At 41.8% G+C, this 20,698-nt stretch overlaps 2 protein-coding genes across 3 annotated transcripts; one reads left to right on the top strand and one right to left on the bottom strand.

Annotated features, from left to right (window-relative positions):
• Positions 1-301: 301 nt before the first annotated feature.
• Positions 302-2,697, bottom strand: LOC311022699 (histone H2A.V). The gene is made up of 5 exons (XM_084024197.1): positions 2,571-2,697; positions 1,440-1,517; positions 1,201-1,314; positions 908-1,037; positions 302-694 (listed from the first exon to the last, which is right to left on the bottom strand). Exons 1-5 carry the CDS (start codon positions 2,670-2,672, stop codon positions 633-635), a joined length of 486 nt encoding a protein of 161 aa, XP_083880323.1. The 5' UTR covers positions 2,673-2,697; the 3' UTR covers positions 302-632.
• A 544-nt stretch (positions 2,698-3,241) lies between these two features.
• On the top strand, positions 3,242-6,502 carry LOC311022698 (transcriptional regulator protein Pur-beta). Of its 2 annotated transcripts, XM_084024196.1 has the most exons (2): positions 3,242-3,368; positions 3,405-6,502. In XM_084024196.1, the coding sequence occupies exons 1-2, from the start codon at positions 3,308-3,310 to the stop codon at positions 4,265-4,267; spliced, it is 924 nt and encodes a 307-aa protein (XP_083880322.1). In that variant the 5' UTR covers positions 3,242-3,307; the 3' UTR covers positions 4,268-6,502. The 2 variants fall into 2 exon arrangements, with proteins under 2 accessions (XP_083880322.1, XP_083880321.1); XM_084024195.1 differs by having other exon boundaries at positions 3,293-6,502.
• The last annotated feature ends 14,196 nt before the right edge of the window (positions 6,503-20,698 follow it).

The following is a 20,698-nucleotide window of genomic DNA, read 5'->3' as shown; positions in this document are numbered from 1 at the left end:
TGAGGCAGAAACCACAGGATTGTGTCACCTGATCACACTTCACTGCCACGTTAACACATTTGTCAAAGTGCAAGAGACACAAAACACTGTAGCAGAAGGTTGTTACAAGTTCTTTTCTTTGACATTTCACCTTGATGTGAAAAAAAATCTTTTAATACATCACTTTCCGTGTGCAGTTCCAAATATTGCAGTAGGTTAAAGAGGGGTAAAAAGCACCATCTGTTAACTTATTTGCTATCCAAAATAACTTCTTAAAAACAGTAAATATTGTAACTTCAAGACAATAACCACAAAACAAGTCTTTGTTTCTTTCTTTTTTTTATATAAAAACGTTTTTTAACAATTTCTTTTTTTCAGTATAAAACATTATAGAGTCCCAGGCCAATCAAACAAATTCACTTGAACAGTCATTTGAAATAATGAAATCCCCAGTCAAACGTTCTACAATAACATACAAAGGGTTTTCTGTTGTTAAGGGGTTTTCTGTATTTTTTCTAGTTATGGGAAAATATTACAACACAAATTCTAACAATCACTCTTTGTTTGCTATAATATTAATAATAAAAAAGAACAAATGTGAACTCCTGGTCATATCAAAGCCCAAGCCCCGAAATTTCTGGTCAACATGACATCTATGCAGTCTTCTGCTGCCCTTTCTTCCCAATGAGGGATTTGTGGATGTGGGGAATGACACCTAGGAAAAACAAACAAGAAAAAACAGTGATATTAAATGTTTCACGTAAATGTAGCTGTAAATATGTATACAGAATGAGTAGGAAATAACTAGCAGAGTATATTTATACCAAGATACGACAAAGCTATTATGATGCTCAGAGTCAAAACACAAAAACTTGATAGAACATGGAAAAAATACAGAATGATTGTCTTGGCAAATCCATTAGCTCACCTCCTCCAGCAATTGTTGCCTTGATAAGAGAGTCCAACTCCTCATCACCACGGATGGCCAGCTGCAAGTGACGGGGAGTGATACGCTTCACCTTCAAGTCTTTGGAGGCATTGCCTGCCAACTCTAGTACCTAAGAACAAAACAAGTCCACACATATTTCAGAATTATTTGGCCACATACAAGGAATTTTACTCAGTTTTTTTTTTTTGCATCTCTCACAATGAACCACCATCACACACACACACTGCATGACGCTGTTGATCACAAACATGCACAAAATGGGAAAGGCTTACTTCAGCGGTGAGGTATTCAAGGATGGCTGCACTGTACACAGCTGCTGTGGCTCCAACACGACCGTGGCTGGTTGTGCGAGTCTTCAAGTGCCTGTGGATACGACCCACTGGGAACTGGCAGAAAACGGATATCAAATAGTGGTTTGAGTAAAACAAAAATTGGAAAGCTCTCAGTTGGGTGGCACACAACATGTGCAGTTAAGCCACAAACAGGCACACAACGATTCAAAGAGTTTTACCTGCAGCCCAGCCCTCTGGGAGCGAGACACTGCTTTTGCCTTGGCTTTGCCACTGTCTTTTCCTGCCTTGCCACCAGCCTGTATGTGTGAATTTAGGAAATATAAGTCAGAGTGGCAAATCAGAGACGTCCGAAATGTGTAGGATTATGGCGTTTGGGTTTTGTTCAAAAAAATCATGCATAACAAAAGACAAACACAACATGGCACCTCATACTGTCACATAAAGGAGCTGGGGAGTTCCCGAATACAAATAAGGGCGCGTGGAGTGTTTAAATTACAAAACGCAAATTCGACAAATAAGAAGCTCAACATATCAATAGGCAACATTACATATGTCGATATCGCTCTTATCGCTTTCCCGCCAATCACAAATGTAACATATCAAAGACGGTGACGATACCAATTAACGGATATTACATGTATACAACCTATACATAAAGAGACTCGATGTGAGAAAATTAATACACTTATCAATTCTGACTACAAAAACACGAGAAGCTGTCAGCGGGGTGATGCCAGGGACCCCGCGACAAACACAAAACAGACGCGCCGCTTTAAGACGGTTTCCATTTAAGTTTTTCATTCACGAATTTAAACGGATAAAAGTCCCCCCTACGGAGTGACTCTGTGCACATAGAAATCCCACGGTGGCTTAGGCCTTGTTCTTATGGTTCACAGAAGTACTGACTAGTGAACAACTACTAACGGCTATCATTAATCGACCGTTAAGCTAATGAAATAGCTAAACTTAGCTTGCTAACGGATGCTAATCCGCCTTTCCGAAAGGCTTCACCAATGGAAAAAATAATTAGTTACGAATCCAAGTTTGCACTTATAATTAACCAGAACCGTTCCACTCCTCCAATAATACCAACTACCCGACGAACATCGAATATAATGTCACATTAAACGGACAAAAAATCTAAAACTCGGGACTTCTTCGGCTAACGTTAATGCTAACGTGTTAGCTGACAGTTAGCTCTTTATCGAGCTTTTTTTAACCACACACATTTTGGTCGAATTTCCTCAGTTCAAATGCAATACAGCACTTTCTACTGTTGCACATTAATTACAGTCCAAGTGTACAAACATCCCCAGCAACGAACGTAACAGTAACCGAAGAGCACATACCATTTTCCGTCTCGTTATTTGATAGTAGAACCGAGTAGACAGCAAACAATTTCGGCTCCCGAAAGCAAAGAAACAATAAACCCTTTCGCAAATCGTTTGCATGCGACCCTTCCAGAGAGCCAATCACATTGCGTTTTGTTACTTCGAATCCCTGTTCTGACCAATAGGCGAATTACTTGTAGGCCTCCACCCATCCCCCATCTTCGAGGCTGCTTTTGCGCACGGAACCAACAAGTAGGCGGGACAGTGTGTGTGTGTGCAGTGTCCTTCCAGGGACAGCCATCCCAAAAATGTACAAAATACATAAATCAGGAGATTGTAGTTGGAATTAACTCTTGGGTTTCGGTGCAAGGACACATGCAAGGAAATCCACTCCTCAAATACAAATTGTTTTGCCCCGACTGTATTAGAAAACGGGTTATGCCAGCAGTAAATTCATCAACGGACATATTTTCTGTCTTAGATATTCGTTAACCCTGAGTTTTCGACTGACGTGGAGAGCTGTTATGGACTGTAAATACAATATACACTTGAATGTCATCCAGGAGGCTTTTACGTTGATGACGGGCAGGATGGTTGGCGAATGAATACGCAAGCCCTCTATCTGATGTTGTAATTGGCAGTAGCAGTGACCAATCAGAGCCCAGCAACCATCCGTCCGGTATCCTCAGCGAGCTCCGCAAGCAAGGGGGGTGGGGGTCAAAGATACGCAGAGAAACGGGCTGCTGGTGGCGAAGATGGCGGATGGGGACAGTGGCAGTGAGCGCGGTGGCGGCAGCAGCAGCGGCGGTGGTGGCGGTGGCGGCGGCGGCGGCGGCGGTGGCGGAGGGGGAGGCGGTGGTGGAGGATTTCAGCATTACCAACGGGAAGCGGAGACCCAGGAGCTGGCATCGAAGCGGCTGGACATTCAGAACAAACGCTTCTACCTTGATGTAAAGCAGAATGCTAAAGGCCGGTTCATCAAAATCGCCGAGGTCGGCGCCGGGGGCTCAAAAAGTCGGCTCACCCTCTCCATGTCAGTTGCGGCAGAGTTCCGCGACTACCTGGGGGATTTCATAGAGCACTACGCCCAGCTTGGGCCTAGCACCCCGGAGCAGATCGCTCAATCCTCCGGCGGGGATGACACCGGGCCTAGGCGGGCCTTGAAGAGCGAGTTCCTGGTGCGCGAGAACCGAAAATACTACCTCGACCTGAAGGAGAACCAGCGGGGTCGGTTCCTCCGGATCAGGCAGACCGTCAACCGAGGCCCCGGTTTCGGAGTTGGAGTAGGTGGCATCCCCGGGGCTGGCCTGCAGGCCGGACAAACCATCGCACTCCCGGCCCAGGGCTTAATAGAGTTCCGCGACGCCTTGGCCAAGTTGATAGACGACTACGGGGGAGATGAGGATGAGCTGGCCGGCGGCGGAGGGGCCGGGGGCTACAGCGAGCTCCCGGAGGGCACCTCGATCATGGTGGACTCCAAGCGTTTCTTCTTTGACGTGGGGTCCAACAAGTACGGAGTTTTCTTACGGGTGAGCGAAGTGAAGCCCAGCTACAGGAACTCTATAACTATCCCCTTCAAGGCATGGAGCAAATTCGGGGGAGCGTTCAGCCGCTACGCCGAGGAAATGAAAGAGATCCAGGAGCGGCACCGGGATAAGATGTACGAGAGACGAGCCGGAGAGGAGTCGGAGGGAGACGACGTGGACGACGATTGATGGAGAGGTGGCTACTTGTGATGGAGCCGACAACACGATGCAAAGCCTGGCGATAAACTGAGAGATAGGAACGACTATTCTGTGCATGACGAATCGAACTTCTAAAAGCTAAAACAAACGAGTATATATATATATATATATATATATATATATATATATATATATATATATATATTTGAGAAATTACTGTCTATATAAGAGAATCATGTCCTAAAGTTTAGGTGGATATTATAGCTATATGAGGACTGCAGTGGTCAGCCCCTGTATGAGTTTCCCCATTGATATAGAAAATAGATATATATATATATATATATAGAGAGAGAGAGAGAGAGAGAGGGAGATTTTTTTGTTCTTTGATAACACATGAAACGTTAGCCCAGCAAATTAAGTTTGACAATGCTTATGATACACCAATAGGTTACCAGACCCACTTTCTGCTTGATATCTAATGGTAAGAGCTCACCTGGTGCTGACCTGTAGTCTGTGTGATGATAATAAGGAAGTGTGACACACTCATACCAGCAGGTGCAGAGTGAGATTGAAACGGAGCGCCTGCCATCACTCACCATGGCTGTGTGTGTGTGTTTTTGTCTTAAAATGACCTGTAACGAACGGCTCGCCCAGACAGACCCACAACACCCAGAGTCACGCTCTCAGCTATGGGGGGCATCCTTGGCATCTCAGGACATCCACTCAGCCCAGCGAGGTCCCGTAAGGTGATCTGTTACAAGCACATGACTCATTTGGATTTCCTGGACATCCCAAACGGGTCCAAATGACCCCCCCCCCCCCTCTTCTGGGCACACCTCAGGTGCTAACCTCTTGCTCCGATAGCTGAACCGTGGCGAGGCGTCCTCACGCGTGGCTTGTTTTGTCTCAGGGCTGGCTAGTCCAATCTGTATTATGGGGTATATCAGCATTACCTGTGCCTGTGCATAATCCTCAAGAATCTCTGGTTGCAGATCTGGCCAGCCAGTTGCTGCAGTCAAGACGTCTGTGGCAACTGATGACGTCTCATATGGTGCAGGCCCACGTTTGACCCCTGTGACCTTTTTGTCTAAGGGACACAGTGAGCTCAGACCTCTAGCACTGGTCACGATTTTTAGAGCCAAGGCTTAATATTGCCGGGCTTGAGTCTCAAGAGAATTGACCTTGTTGACTTATTTAGGGTGCATCATTTGGATCCTTTAATCTTGAACTCTGACCATTAATGACTGAAGCAATGTTCAGTCTGATTGTAAGAAAAATTAGGTCCTCTTGGAAAAACAAACAGTGGGGTGCTATACCTTTTAAGAAAAGAAGAAAAAAATATATATACTGGAAGAGATTTACTTACTAAAAAGATCAAGTATAGATACTTATTTTTCAAAAGAGATATATTGAAATATGTCTTAGAAATATGAGACATTTATTAGATAATGCTGCCTAAAGTGGCTTATTTGAAACACTAAACTTGGATGCAACTGTCCAGGGTGATATTTCATACCTGTTTTTTTTTCCTAACATTTCTTTTATTCCTTAGAGGAAATTAAGAAGATTGCAAATTGATAACAAAAGTATGTTATAGCAATTTTTAGAAACAACTTGAAGTCACTTTACATAGCATCGAGTAGTCCACCCGTTTTACCATGTTTTGTCACAAATTGGCTTTCCATCAGTTGCCATACGACGCAAACATAAACACCTGCAATCATCAACATTTTGTCTTTAGTGTTCCTTTTTTAAAAAATATGATAATTTTTGCATGTGTGCTCTTACGCGGAGCTGCCTTGTGTTCTTTTCTTTTTGCATATTCTGATTGCTGTATGACGATATTTATCCATTTTTGAGAGCGGTTTCAAGTTTTATTTCTTGCAATGGAAACAGTTTTAACGTTTACTTCTCAGCCTAATAATAATAAAAAAGAAGCCACAAAGTTCCCGTGCTTAGGGAAATGTCACTTTCATTGTCCCACTTCCTTTGGTGTGTAAACCTCTCGTTGAATTTTACTTTACCCACTTCAACACAGCAGAGAAATGCCATATGAAAAAAATAACATGGGAGCAATAGTTTTTTTTCTTTTTCTTTTCATATAAATATACTATATATATATAATATTACACATGAGATTGAACTACATCCTTCTTCCTGTACTGTGTTACGTGAAATGGCAGCTGTTTCAGTCGTGTGTGTTCTGCTGTAATATTCTACCGAGTTCCCTTCAACGAGAAATAAAAAAAAGGTTTTTGCTCAGGAGAGGTGTGGTCTTTTTATCCTCCCACATCACGATGGAGTTCGCCCCCGTTTACTGGATCAGGGCAGTTTCAAGATTTTTTTTTTTATCATTGATTAAATAAAAAGCAAGTCATTTTTAATTGACTCTAATCTCAGACAATAGTGTCAAAGTAGTTTGATTATTATTTTTTTAAATGGTCCACTTCCATTGTAGCTTTATAAAGAACTTTCAAACGCACGAGTTTTCTTTGTGCAACTGTATCCACAGGCAAGAGCTAACCGTCACGCTCCACTGTTAATGAAGAGTCTTTACAGGCTCTGACATCATTTTAGGAGTTTTTCAGCTTTTTTCACACCACCTAGTTTAAAAGGGTGTAGATCGACATGAAAGTGTGTCTTCATCAGAGTGTGGCACTGAGAGCGAAGAAGTTTTCATAAGAGACTGTAAAACTAACAGCCGTCTGACGCCACAGATAACAGCTGGTGATATCCTCCTCTGTGCTTGAAGGTGTGTCAGTGGAATCACTTTGACTGATGAGGTCGAATGTAGAGCCGATGCAATTAGTACTCTGATACTGAGGGATACAGTGAAGTACTTTACCAAAGTAAAAATACGCCATTAAAAGTAACTTAAGTAAACGTGAATAAGACTTATCAGCAAAGTATCAACGCAGAGTTGGGTAAAAAGTACACTATCGCCATCTGTGGGGTAGAAGTACAAATACCATAAAATGGTACAGCTCTTAGGTTAAACCAAGCAGCCAGGAAGCAGGGCCGACTGAATAGAGAAACCTAAAAATACCCCGGCGTACACAGGCCCACATATAGTGCAGGTCAACAGGGCAACATGTGAAGCGCCCGATGGGGCGTGTTCCACCATTTTATTTTAAGGGGTACTGAAAGTGACCCAGCTGTCTGCACTCTGTCAATCCCCTCCGCCTCCCAAGCCCCGACAGACGAGGAGGGATTCACAGAAAAATCTGCTGACGACTAACTAAAGCACAGACAAGGATTAAAAAATCTAATTAATTAACCTAACCTATAGCGTATTCATACTCTATAGTGTGCATATCTGACCTAGAGTGCATCATATCATACCACCACCTATTTATTTTGTATATTAAGGCTTACTATTTGCATATTATGCCAGTATCTGCGAAAAAAGCTTATAAACTACATCTTGTGTAGCCCCCCTTACCGTTTCTTCTACTATTTATTGTATAGCTTGATTTACGTTACCCTGCATTGTACTGGTTCCTGCAGCTCTGGGTGACTGCTAAACTGCATTTTATTGACTCAGTTCTTGTACAGTGCAATTATCAGAAATGTGGAATACAGGTTAGGACACAAATGCAGTCGCAGGCAAAGAGGTAACTGCAACAAATGTTTAAATGACAAGAATAAACTTACTTTAAAAACGGTCCAAAAATAAGAATAAAAAAAGGAAACGATAGGAAAAGATAAAGAGAAACACAGACTAAAATACACAAGGGACTGATTAGGACACAAGACACAGGTGAGACACATGAGGGCAGATTGGTAATCAAGGAGGGAACGCAGGAGAGGTTAGTACAGGGGACAGGAAGTTACAAAATAAAACAGGAAATCAACACCAAACAGAAGATCATGACGGCACTTACAATAACGTTGGATCTAATCTCATTTTAATTAACCAGCAAAATTATCATTTACATGTAGTATTATCATAATTTTTTAGAATCCTCTGAGGATTTAAATTATTTGGCAACCAGGGGGCAGAGCACACCTCTGCATCCCATTGGAGATGTGTTTCTGACCAGAATAAACCCAGTGCCATCTTTGTGTGCCGTCCATGGAGCCCACCAAAAACAGTGTTAGGTCATGATGTCCCAACGTGCTCTGCTAATGTTAGCTCCACAAGTTTAAAGTAAAAAGGTAACCTTAAATCTCCTTCCTCTTTGTAACAAGTCTCATTATTAAAAACTGTTGACTTTCTCCAAATCCACAAAAAACAGCCTGAAAATAAAGAAAATCTGATATGACTGAGAATCTGTGGAGAATCTTGAAACAGCATTAACATTCTCATAACTATAACTAAACTCAAAGTTATTGTCTCATAGAAAAAGGCAAGTGCTCAAAATGAAAAGATCCTTTTGCATTGTGTAAACAATGGTGGTCAAGATGTTTAGATGTTTTTTTCAGGATGGCATTTGACCCATTTCAGGTTTGCCCTATGTTCTTAATTGATGCTGTTATATTATTTTTGTCAAGTGAACTGAACACTATTGTGTATCAAACTGAACAGTAGATGCCAATTTCAACAGTACACATTTTATTTTACAGTATTGCTCATTGCACTCACATTTACATGGAAATTGTTACGGTATTTTTATTTACGTAAAGCAACTGTCTCCCCCCCTAATTGTGCAAATTGTAGATAATTGTTTGCATATATGTGCTAAAACATTTGCAGTTTGTTTAAAATAATGATACATTAAAATCTGTTGTGAAGCAGTATACAGTGGTTTGGAGGTTTTCATTTGAGAATTGGGCCAAAGCAAAAACTGTAATACTTCAATAAATGTGTGACCTTCCACCTCTGGGTGATATTTTGTGCAGCAGAGCTTTGGCATATGGTTCTCAGAGAAATGCTGATCTTGCGTTAATGTGCAAACAATGAAATGCAATTAAGAGCTTTGTTTCACAACGCACTTGTATTGTCTGTGACCTCCGAGGAATTCGTCTGAAGTGGTTTGAAAACATCTGTATTTGCCACATTGCCTCATGACTCAAGGATCGGCAACATGACGACAGAGCTGAGGGGAAACTGGCGACTTCCAGACGTCATTAAGTCCATTAATATCATGTGCAGAATTTCACAATCGGATGGTTATGGCTTTCTGCAACAAGAACAGATGCTCCAACATAAACAGGAAACAGCCTTATCTGCATGCGTATTACCATAAAGCACCAGGCTTGCCGATAACATGACTGCCTCTCTGGCAAAGTGTTGGTCCCTTTTCAAAAGGCTTATTGTCTGGGTGATGTTTCACCATCAGTTCATCCTGTGGCCCACACATGGATGATGAATCTGTGCAAATGCTGTACACCCACGCGTATGAGTAGAAAGGAAATGGTCACATACTTGCAACACATGTTACTGGTTTCTCTTGAGGACGCAGCAGAAATCAGGAAAAGGCTAAAGGTGCTCCATCGTAGGGATATTTAAGCCTTGATGCTTACTTGCTTTTAATGTAATACTTGCGTTGTGCACATGCAAGTGAACATTTAGGTTCACAACGCAGCCGGTTGTCTACTCCGCTTCAAAAGCAAGCTGGACCCCCTATGTGCTCATGCAGGCACACACATTTTCAGTCACATAAACCAGCAGGACTCCCCCACCCTACCCGGCGTAACACGCAGCTTCTGTGACCCCTCGGAGTGCTGAGTGATAAAGAGTATGTGGAGAGAGGAGAGCTCAAGGGCAGCACGCTGAGCCCAGTGAGAGGGGATTATTTCACATGGCCCTGGTGTCCCGATGGCCACGCTAAGCCGCCCATCCATCAGCACGAGCAGGCGACGAGTGAGATGGTGATGGCTTACGATTGGATCTATATGACATGGTGTGGCTCCACACACACGGGTCAAATGCATCCACGCTGCCCATCAGCAATGCGATCTTACGATGCAAGATGTGAGTGGGTACGGTACATGGGGAAAGAAACGCATAAAGACCCCTGGTTTTAGCCTGAACACATTTTTCACACGTTAGTCTTGTTTTCCCCCAATGTTTCCAATTTTGCAGAAAAATGACTAAAGCCACGAGCTGCTGATCACATGCCAAGTATCTGTGAAACAAAAAGAAATAAGAAATATGGGTAAATTTACATTTTTGTACTGTTGGATCTTTTACTGAATTAGATTTTTCTCCCATGTTTTAATATGGAGATTAACAGAGATGACCCTATTACATATTTTCACAATTTCTAAGACACATGAAACCTGCCAGCCTTTTCTCCAAACACAGATCCTAGTTTACAAATTACATTCACAAAACCTCTGATTCTTTTAGCAAAATCAAACAATCTTTTGCAGCATTACACACTACATCAAAAAATAGCAAACAGTGGTCAGGGATCAGTCCAGAAACATTTTTTGAGGTAATAGCAGGTAAGTAAAGTGTGAATTGTTTATGTATGCTGGCGTACACAGGTCTGGTCTTAGTTCTCGGTTAGAAGAACTGCAGCTACTCCAGTGTGTTGATATCCTTCTTTATTCCACACATGTACATACAAGAAGTGTCGAGTTGTGGTTCCTCTGCATCCACGCACAAAGCGACGACACTGATAGTCCCGACCTGGCTCCGAACGACAACGTCACAAGGATACCGAGGATGTGCGCAACACTTGACGGCTAACGTAGCTGCCGCTGCGCTGTTCAGTTGACACTCGGAACTGTTCGTGTCCTTTCGGCGGCGCTCGGTAATATGACGGTGACGTCACAAACACGGCAGAGCAGGGAAGTTTGCACATAAAGTTCATTCCAATTCCAAGATTTATTGTATTGCTTTACAACTTTCTCGGAATATAGGAGGGGAAAAGGGAAACATGCAGTTCCAAAAATATACCCGTAAAAACAGGAATAAACCAAATTAATATGAATATGTGAATATGTTCACAGAAAATGTGTAATGACCAAAAAACAAACAAACAATGAGCTGTTCTATTCTCTGAATCTCCTGATTACGAGGCTACAGAGAATTTGGACTCATTGCTTCCGTCATTGTTATTCCGTGAACAAGAACGTTGTCCATCATAGTTGCTGGAATTTCATTTGAAATGACTGTTCTTGGCCTTGGCCTTCCTCATCCTCGTGGTGAGTCACCTCTCAGACTCTTCCTGCTCTGCCTCTATTCAGAGATTGCTAGCATGATGTCCATTTAGTAAATTACAATTCCTATTTAGAAAGCAGGCTATGCTTGAGGGCGGGGCTACCTTGTGATTGACAGAGCTCTGCACAGCATTTTCTGACCTTGGAGTTGTTTCAACTTTCACAGTGTGTTTTCAGTTCATACAATTTTTTCGGTTGCTTAAAAATGTCTTCTTCCACGTTCTTAGCTCCGCTCTCTCGCATCACTTCTGGTTGCACAAACCAAGATGGCAACAGCCAACTTGGTTCAGAATGGAAGTCCTCAAACTAAAGAGTGACAGTGGCCACGTCCACTTCTTATACACAGTTAGTCTCAGCAGACACGTTGGCTTGTGTCAGTAGGAGAGGTGCTATAATGTTGTATTTTAACCGTCGACCAACTCTCCATTCAAAATATCTTAAAACTCTCACACGTTTAAGTTGAAATGTATCTTATTCGTCAGAATGTCATACGTTAACAAAAAGCAGATTTAGGAAAATCCACAGAATGATTATGTGCAGGGGTACACTGTATACTCAGGGAAAACTCGGTAGAAAGGGATTCCGAAATATCATGCGAAACAATCCGAAACATTTTCCACAAACACGTTTATATAGAACGGGGAAGCATAAGGAGAAACGAGATCATTACGCTGATCGAATACATCAGCTGGTTTGCAAACCCCCCTGGAGGCAGAAACAGGTGGGGTAAAGACAGAAGGAAATGGGTCAAAGAGGACAGAACGGCTGATGAGGAGGGTTGAGGTAGATGATGGCTATACATTGAACCTAGACCAGAGTAGCCGAGGATCCCGCGCATGGCAGGCAAATATCCCGTAGTGGTGAGCGAGGGGCTTCTGAGCTATTTTTAGTCCGTGTTGCCATGTGTGAGGAATGCTCTCTGCACGCTCAGGCAAACACCATTTTCTACGCACATGACACAGCATCATCCCGTGCATGAATGCAGAAAAGGACTAGCTGGATTTCACAGAACTGAGATGCACACAATCGTATCTCTGTGGCCCCTTTCTGCAGCTCGTCTCCCTGCGGCTCAACGCTTCGTCTTCCCTCTTTCTTCGCTCTCAATGTCAATTCAGCCCTCAGAGCTTTTCCAGCGTGACAGCTGAAGACAAGTCATTTTGACAAACCGAGGTCATTCCATTCTATTTTCCTTTTTTTTTCTTATTTTCTTTGCATAGGTGACCATGGGCCTGCCCCTTTACCCTCTAGGCAAGATACTGATACTATGATTGCACATAAAATTTTATTTAAGGATTTAAGGAGACGATCATTCATCCACATCCATCCATCCATCCATTTTCTACCGCTTATCCTGTATTCAGGGTCGTGGGGGGGCCGATCCCAGCTGTCATTGGGCGAAGGCAGGGTTCACCCTGGACAGGACGCCAGTCTATCACAGGACCGACATGTAGAGACAAACAACCATTCACACTCACATTCCATTCATCCATATGTAATGTGAAAATAAAAAATAATTATAACCTTAAATAAAAATAAACTTTTGAAATAACATCTATTTTTTAAATATCCTCACACACACACACACACACACACACACGCACACACACACACACACACACACACACACACACTGTAGTATTCATGGGCCGTGCAGTATAGTCTGAAATAACCAATTCATTGCCAAACCCCAGCAGGTGACCTCTTTTTTGTTTTAGATTACACTCGTTATCAAACGTTAGCCACAGTGGCAATACCACCTGAATGCCACATGTCAGCAGCAGAGATCAAGTGACACTGTGCATCACACAATCCCTTTAGATTTTGGGGACTCAGGACCCATCAGGTTTTTCCCCTGGGGCCAGTTGTTCAAAGGTAATCTGATCGGATTTTGGTTATCGGATTGGATCTAATCCGGAAAATGGGTTGTTCAAAAGGGAAAAAAGGATTCTGAAATTGGATCAGATCATGTCATCCAATCCCAGTTTGGAAATGGATCAAACCTTCAGTTTGTGTTGTTCAAATCTTTTTAGTAGGATTTGGATACATTTGATCCAAAAAAACAGGATTACCCTGATCCCAACAAGGGGTAGGATTTCAAGGTGGATTTCAGGAAGAAAATGTAGTAAAACTTTAAAATTGGTCAAATAATACATTTGTATCATTTAGTGTATATACTTTTATTTATATTTTGCACTTGACTTGTTTAACTGTTACAGTGATAAAGTAGACATAGGCAACCAATTAAGCCTTTCAGTATAGTAAAGTAAAAATAAAAATGTTTGTTCCCATGAAACAAACCCCCAAACAGATTTCAATAACAAACAAAAATTATATATTTAATTTTTCATCTCGGTAACTGTCATTCATCACTGTATATTAATGTCAAAGAAAATCAAAAGTCAAAAATTATTTAGAACAATTGCATCCTTTACTACGCGTCCAGTATTTTTATTATTTACAAATCAAAATCAAATCAATGCAAGTATGAATACATGATGTTGTTGCAGATCTGGGTAGCCTAGACTGTGCTGAAAAAAACAATATGTAGCATGTGTGAATGGCACTTACAATGACCAGGATAAATGCTTCTCACTAAAGGAAGTGAAAATGCCCTGAAAACAGCCTAGGGCTCATAGGATTAAAGTGACCCCATGTTGGCTCTTCTACCTGTTCTTTACATAGCTGGTAATCCAGATTTGGTAATCCTGAAAAGTGTATCTGGATCAGGGTGATCCAATCCAATGTTGCTTTGAAAAACCGTCTTAAAGGTAAAACGGATTACCTGATCCTGGATAGCAAAAAAAGGGATTTCCAAATCTGGATCATTTTCATCCGGATTACATTTTTTGAACAACTGACCCCTGAAGATGAACAATGTCTTACTTGTACACAAGAGAGGCCAACTAATGATTTAATATGGCACTGCATTGCCTTTTCTCCTCCCCTCACAGGGATCACTCTAGAGGGTTATTTATTACATAGGCCCATCCCAGTTTCTCAAGGGTGTCTTTGAATTTCATGTTGTCATCACACATTCCTTTTTAAACAAATAGTTTTGACTTAAGTTTTAAGAAAAGGAAGTTTGTTTTTCCACAGCAGGTGACTCAATCCAACAATAAAAATACAATAGTAAATAAATGTGTTTAAAGCCTATAAAAATATGAATATGTATTGTACTTTAGCTTAGTTACAACAGTAATGTATGGTAGGAGTCAAACCCAAGCAGGCCCTGTCTGCAATGAAGTGCCTCCTTAAATGGCACGAGAAAATAAAATGATTATATATTTGACAGTGCTTGTGTACAAACACTTGGAAAAATACTTCTAGCAACATTTACAATACATACAATGCACCTCAATGATATGAAATTACAATGAATACATACCGGTACTGTCAAGGGCCACGTTCCTTTGGCCTTCTTTTCCCTTGAACATTGGATATTGGGCCAAAGCTTCCATTAGAAGTGTTAAAAAATGATATTCTTTGTCCGCAGCTTCTTCAGATACTCCTCCTCATCATCATCAGGAAAAACCTGACAGACAGTGTGACATGCATAAACCCATACAGGACTGGGTACCGGTTAATCTTCAACTGGCATTTCTTTGGGTGGTTTATTTAAGCTGCAAAACCTTGCGAAATCCTTCTGAAACAGGAGGAAACGGAGTACACAAATATGATGCTTGGTGCAGCAGTGACTTCTATTACAAAATCTATTACAAAAGTGTTTGTAATAGATTTTGGACAACTGAGCTTTATGCAGCACAGGGGGAACAGGATATATGGCTCTGCACAACATTTATTGACAATAAAAATACATATAAATAAGCCTTTTTGCATTATACACAAATATATGGACAGAAATACATACACAGGTATAACGCTCCTTCAATACAGGCCAGACCAATAAAAATGAGAAAGGCTCCAACTCTAAAACCTAATTAGAAAAAGGAGCAAAACTGCATCTTTGCAGCTTCTTGTACTCAGCTTTCACTCTGCAGGCTTCAACACCTCAGCATCGGAAGGTTACTGAAAGGTGATTGGTATGGTTTACTGATAGATGATCCGTTGAGGTTAATGCAGAACAACAACTTGCTGGAGTGCTGCTCTTGGTTATAAAACTTGACCGTTTCCAATGTGTGTTGCTAAATGAACTCATTTACATTTAGGATTGAGTTAATATTCGTAGATTGACAACTTCTAGTTAAGTCGCCATGTGTGTTGATCTTTTATAGTTTTTTCGGTATGTAAATATTTACTTCTAACATAATATTTATAATATTAAATGACAGGATGCGTGTGAGAGCAAAATGTATGAATGTGTGTTAAAATATATGAATGAATTCCAATGTAGCAATAAAAATGTGTGGCTGTAAGAATGAAAATGAATTGTGTGAAATATGTGAAAGGAGAATGCATGTGCACCAGATTGAATTTGGACTTCCATCACTGTTTTTTCCTGACTTTTAGCACAAAAGATGGCATTCAAACAGGACATAACACAAAGAGCTCGCAAAGGCCATGACTTCCCATCAGCACTTCCAGGGAACGCCCTGACTCTGAAAACAAACATTATGTACGATTCTGTCCATCAGCATGGAACCATGATCCCAATCGATCTCCAGTGTATTGTAAAAAAGAAAAAATGTAATAAGAATCATTCCAAGTTTTAATCTTGCTGCAGTGATGCAATATAAAATGTCACAAGAGTGCAAGACGGCACCTCTGTGTGGCCGGTAAGACATTTCAGACTGATCTGCATAGCAATAGACCACTTTTCATTATGCTCTGATGTATTTTAGGCCTTTAAAGTTAGCCGCCCTACTCCCAGGCTAACCCAGACCCGTGTTTCTATGGTAACAATTAGTGGCATCTGCTGACCAGTGGCACCAAATGACAAAAAGATGAAAACATGGTTCATCATGTGTGGGTTTCTATCAACGTTGTGGAGCGAATAACAAGGAAAAAGTTTATTTTGATCCAAGCCATAGTCAAAGTATTTTTTAATGAAACGGGTGCTGAATTCATTCAACAGATGCACTGTGTAAATTAAAAATCCAAATTTGGTGTTGGCCACTAGGGGTGTATGTTGACAATTATGGATTGGATCTTCAAATGTACAGACAATCAGAATGTGCAACGGTCTATTGACTCGGAGAAACTGCTGGGTCATAACAAATGTGTTCCAACGGTGGGAAAAATTCTTACAAGCTCAAGTTCCAAAAGCATCCAAACCAATTTCCAATTATACAATGTATTATGATCCAATTGTATTGCCAATCACAGGTGCAGTATTTGGGAAGAATGATATCTCAAAGAGCCATTGCATGTGACTTTGTCAGTTAGGCGTTGTAAGTAAGGCTCTACGGCCTCGGACCCTTTGGCAAATTATGACATTTCTGGGGATGGTGATGGATTGAAGACTATACTGAATATCTGGGACATGTAGGACTGGAACTGCCAAGGTGGTGTCCAAAAGCTGACTCAGACATACGCCACATAAGCCACAACCCATAAATCAGAGGAGTATGATGCAACACGAGAAACAACGACCATATCCACAGCTATCTCAACAACAACTCGTGATTTATGATAGGTATGATAATGATGATGCATGGTGCTGCAGCGTATCCGGAACGCTGCAGCACGCCTTGTCTTCAATCTACCCAAATTCTCCCATGTGACCCCCCTCCTCCGTGACCTCCACTGGCTCTCTGTTGCAGCACGCATCCAATTCAAGACGATGGCACTGGCCTTCAACGCCATCAATGGAACGGCACCCATCTACCTTCAAACACTGGTCAAACCTCATGCCGCGAAGCGAGCACTTCGCTCCTCTACTTCAGCTGGCCGGCTGGTACCACCATCGCTGAAATCAAACAAATGTCGCTCAGCAAAGTCCAGACTCTTCTCTGTTCTGGTCCTCAGTGGTGGAACAAACTCCTGACCAATATCAGGACAGCAGAGTCATTTGCCATCTTCCGAAAAAGGCTCAAGACTCACCTGTTCAGACTTCACCTCGACTCTGCATACCCCCCCCCCCCCCCCCACTCAGACAAGGATCTAACACGTTTTCTAGCTCTTACTTTATCGGCGCGGATATGTTGTAGTTTCTTTCTTTTGACAAATGTACTTATTGTAAGTCGCTTTGGACAAAAGCGTCTGCTAAATTACCTAAATGTAAATGTAGATGTAATGTAAATGTAATGATGAATGTTCATTCACTCTCACTAATTATAAAATAGTTGGACTGGCAGAATGTCAATGTTTGGCATGTGGGTGTTTTTCAGACTCAGGGAAGAGAGGAATTGGAGCTCATGTCGGAAATGCCTCAGCTGCAAGGTGACGCAGGTGCGATGGTGTCTTGGTTTCCACATGCTCAGATAACTCCCATTTCCCCCGTCCCACCTACATAAATCCATTAGTTCAAACATGCAATTATTTAATCATGACTGTACCAACTTGTTATCAGACGTTTGCAGTAGCAGGTAGTTATTGCATGTGTGACGATGACTGTTAAATACTCTTCCGACTCGAGGGATTGGACTTCGTACAATAGTATGCATGAAGATGCCTGTATTGTATGAAGGAGTAAGTTACTTAATTCAAATCCGAAGGTGCAAACACTCTCCTGTACCAGTGAACATCCAGGGAATAGACATTTAAAGAGTGAATTCCTACCTGGAGAATAAACTGGACTGGTAGGACAACTCAAATGCACTCGACAAAAGGGGACAAAGCAGACTGCAGAGGAGATAGGTCTAGGACTACAGGGGGCCCTCCTGAGGGACCTTCGGCTCGGTGGTGGCATCAGCCAGTGGTCTGCTGGGCAGTAGCATCTCGACTGCAGGCAGGAAGAGGCTTAACGGACGCTGGCTAAGATGGCCAGCTCTTTCCTGAGCTGCACTCTTGAGCCAGTGGAAGTGGTGGAAGAAAAGACAATGATGGCTGAGCTATCTTTCCAGATAAAGAACATTTCCATCCTCCTTGCAGGACACTTTGACAGGGAGGGATACTGCAAGTCCTGAGCCTACTTCCTGCTGCTGACAGGCTGTAACAATACACACTGCTCCCAACAGAGCACACATACCAGAAACTTACATGTTGTTCACTCATTCCTTCATTGACTCATTCAAGCATGCATCAATATGCACCACTGTGCAATACTAATATCCTATGCAATATCAACGTTTTCATACATCTTATTTTTAACTGCATAATGTGAACTCAGCCTATATACACACACTACAAGTTTTTTGCTGTCTAATTATTTATAACTTTACATATTTATGATTTATTATTAGATTTGTCTCGTCTTAACAGAGACAAATATTAGCGTTAGCATGTCAGTTCCAGCAACGCCTAAGTGCCATGCTAACCAGCTAGTACGGCTGTAGACGTCTTGCCATTTGAAAGGTCACTAACAGTTCCAGGATGTGGTGATGAAGATGAAGCAGAGTCTCAGTGATGGCGTAGGTTTATTATAATTTCAAACCCGCACATTCAAAATGAAAGTGGGCGCCAGACAGCTGAATATTCACCACTGTCAATAAGTATTTATATAATTAAACAGATAATAACCCGATATAGCTGCTGCCTAGCTACAAAAGGGAAACAATTAGAAAAACAGGATTCATCAATTTGTCTTCATTTCATTTCATTTTTCAATAACTCAAATCAGCATCAATAATCAACACAAGACGAAGAAGTTAATCATCAAACAATATATCAATCACAACCAAAATTCTTTAAATCCTCTATAGGACCCAAAATCACATTCAAAATGCAGTCAAAATTCAAATCAGAGTAAAGTTAAGTAAAGTAAAATGTCCATTAATTAAATAATCAATTCCCGATCACGTGTGCGTGTGTGTGTGTGTGTGTGTGGTGTGTGTGTGTGTGTGTGTGTGTGTGTGTGTGTGTGTGTGTGTGTGTGTGTGTGTGGTGTGTGTGTGTGTGTGTGTGTGTGTTTGAAAGAGTTTTTGTGTGGGTGGGAGGCCAGTTACCATGGGAGACTAGAGAGGGCTGAGACTTATTAGGCCGGGTCCAGACCAAGATGACCACAACTGGAACCAAGCAGGTCAAGGAGGTGCAGTAGGCCGAACCATGATCCCCAAAGCTCAGCCCGGAACGGATCATCTCCTTCACGGTCTTTTCATTTTGGGCCTCTGAAGTTCAGTCAATCCCGTGTCCTCTTATTTATATTTTTACTATTTTGTTATGCTATTGCAGCAAAGACACCAAGAAAACAGGACATAACACAACTCTGTCTGACCTCTTCCACTCTTTGGGTGCAGTCGAATAGTCTTTTTTGCTTAGGAAGGTTCCTAACTGAAGAAGTGACCCGGAAGTAAACAAGTGGCCGCCATGATAAGAGCCGTTCGGATTCTCTAAATGCATAGGAAAGGAGCTCCAATGCTTCCTTTCAGAGCTCCTTTAGCATAGGATGCAACGGACCTTCCTATGCGATAGGAAAGGAGATTACGCCGACCCACAATTCTTTGCGAGAGCAACATTTAAAGTGCCGCACACGTCGGCCATTAATGAAAACAAACGATATGTGCATTTACATATTTAATAATGACTTTCATGCAGACATATAGTAATTGGATTAGTGTTGATAAATGTGTGGACAGTGATAATAATTGAATGTTTTTTTTTTATTTATTTCAATCATGTTACAAACTTGACAAAAACTAAACTAAAACCACAAATGAAACGTAAATAAAGTAACCATAAAGCTGCTGGACCTGAAGCCGGTCAGTGAACCAGCTGTTTATAAAACCAACATGTGGAGAAGTGGACGACGTGTTTTTTGTAGTCCATTATTGTAGTTTATCCAGCGCAGAGGCACGTCGATCGCCGGCGCCGATCATCAGCTGTCAATCATCAGCGGCCGCGTTATAATGACGTAGCTTAGTGAAAGTCCGGTCGGATTCTCTGAGCACCGCGGTCGACTATTCCTAAGTCCTTTTGAGTTCTCCTATCGCCTTTCCTTAACCCCGTGACGTTTTCCCCAGAGGTCAAGGAATAGGAGTTAGGAATAGGAGTTAGGACCTTATTTTTTGACTATTCGACTGCACCCTTTGTTTGACTCTTCTCCTCCTGCAGCTCACAGGTGTCTCTACTAATCACCTCCCTTCCCCCACTTTCCTTTCCACTTCCTGTTTCCATTTTTGGGCATTTGCAGGCTGGCTGCTACAGTAGATAAAAAGGGAAATGAACCGTCATCTGCCTTTCAGATAATGGGAATGTGATGTGGCTGTCGGCTACTCTCGCAAGAGTTGGATCGGGTCGTTGTGAATTACAGTGATGAAAGTGAAATACTTGATGCATGGTTCGAGATGTTAA

This window comes from Eutrigla gurnardus (assembly GCF_963514095.1).
Source record: "Eutrigla gurnardus genome assembly, chromosome: 13".
Classification (NCBI taxonomy): domain Eukaryota; kingdom Metazoa; phylum Chordata; class Actinopteri; order Perciformes; family Triglidae; genus Eutrigla; species Eutrigla gurnardus.
This window is presented reverse-complemented; position numbering and strand designations above follow the sequence as displayed.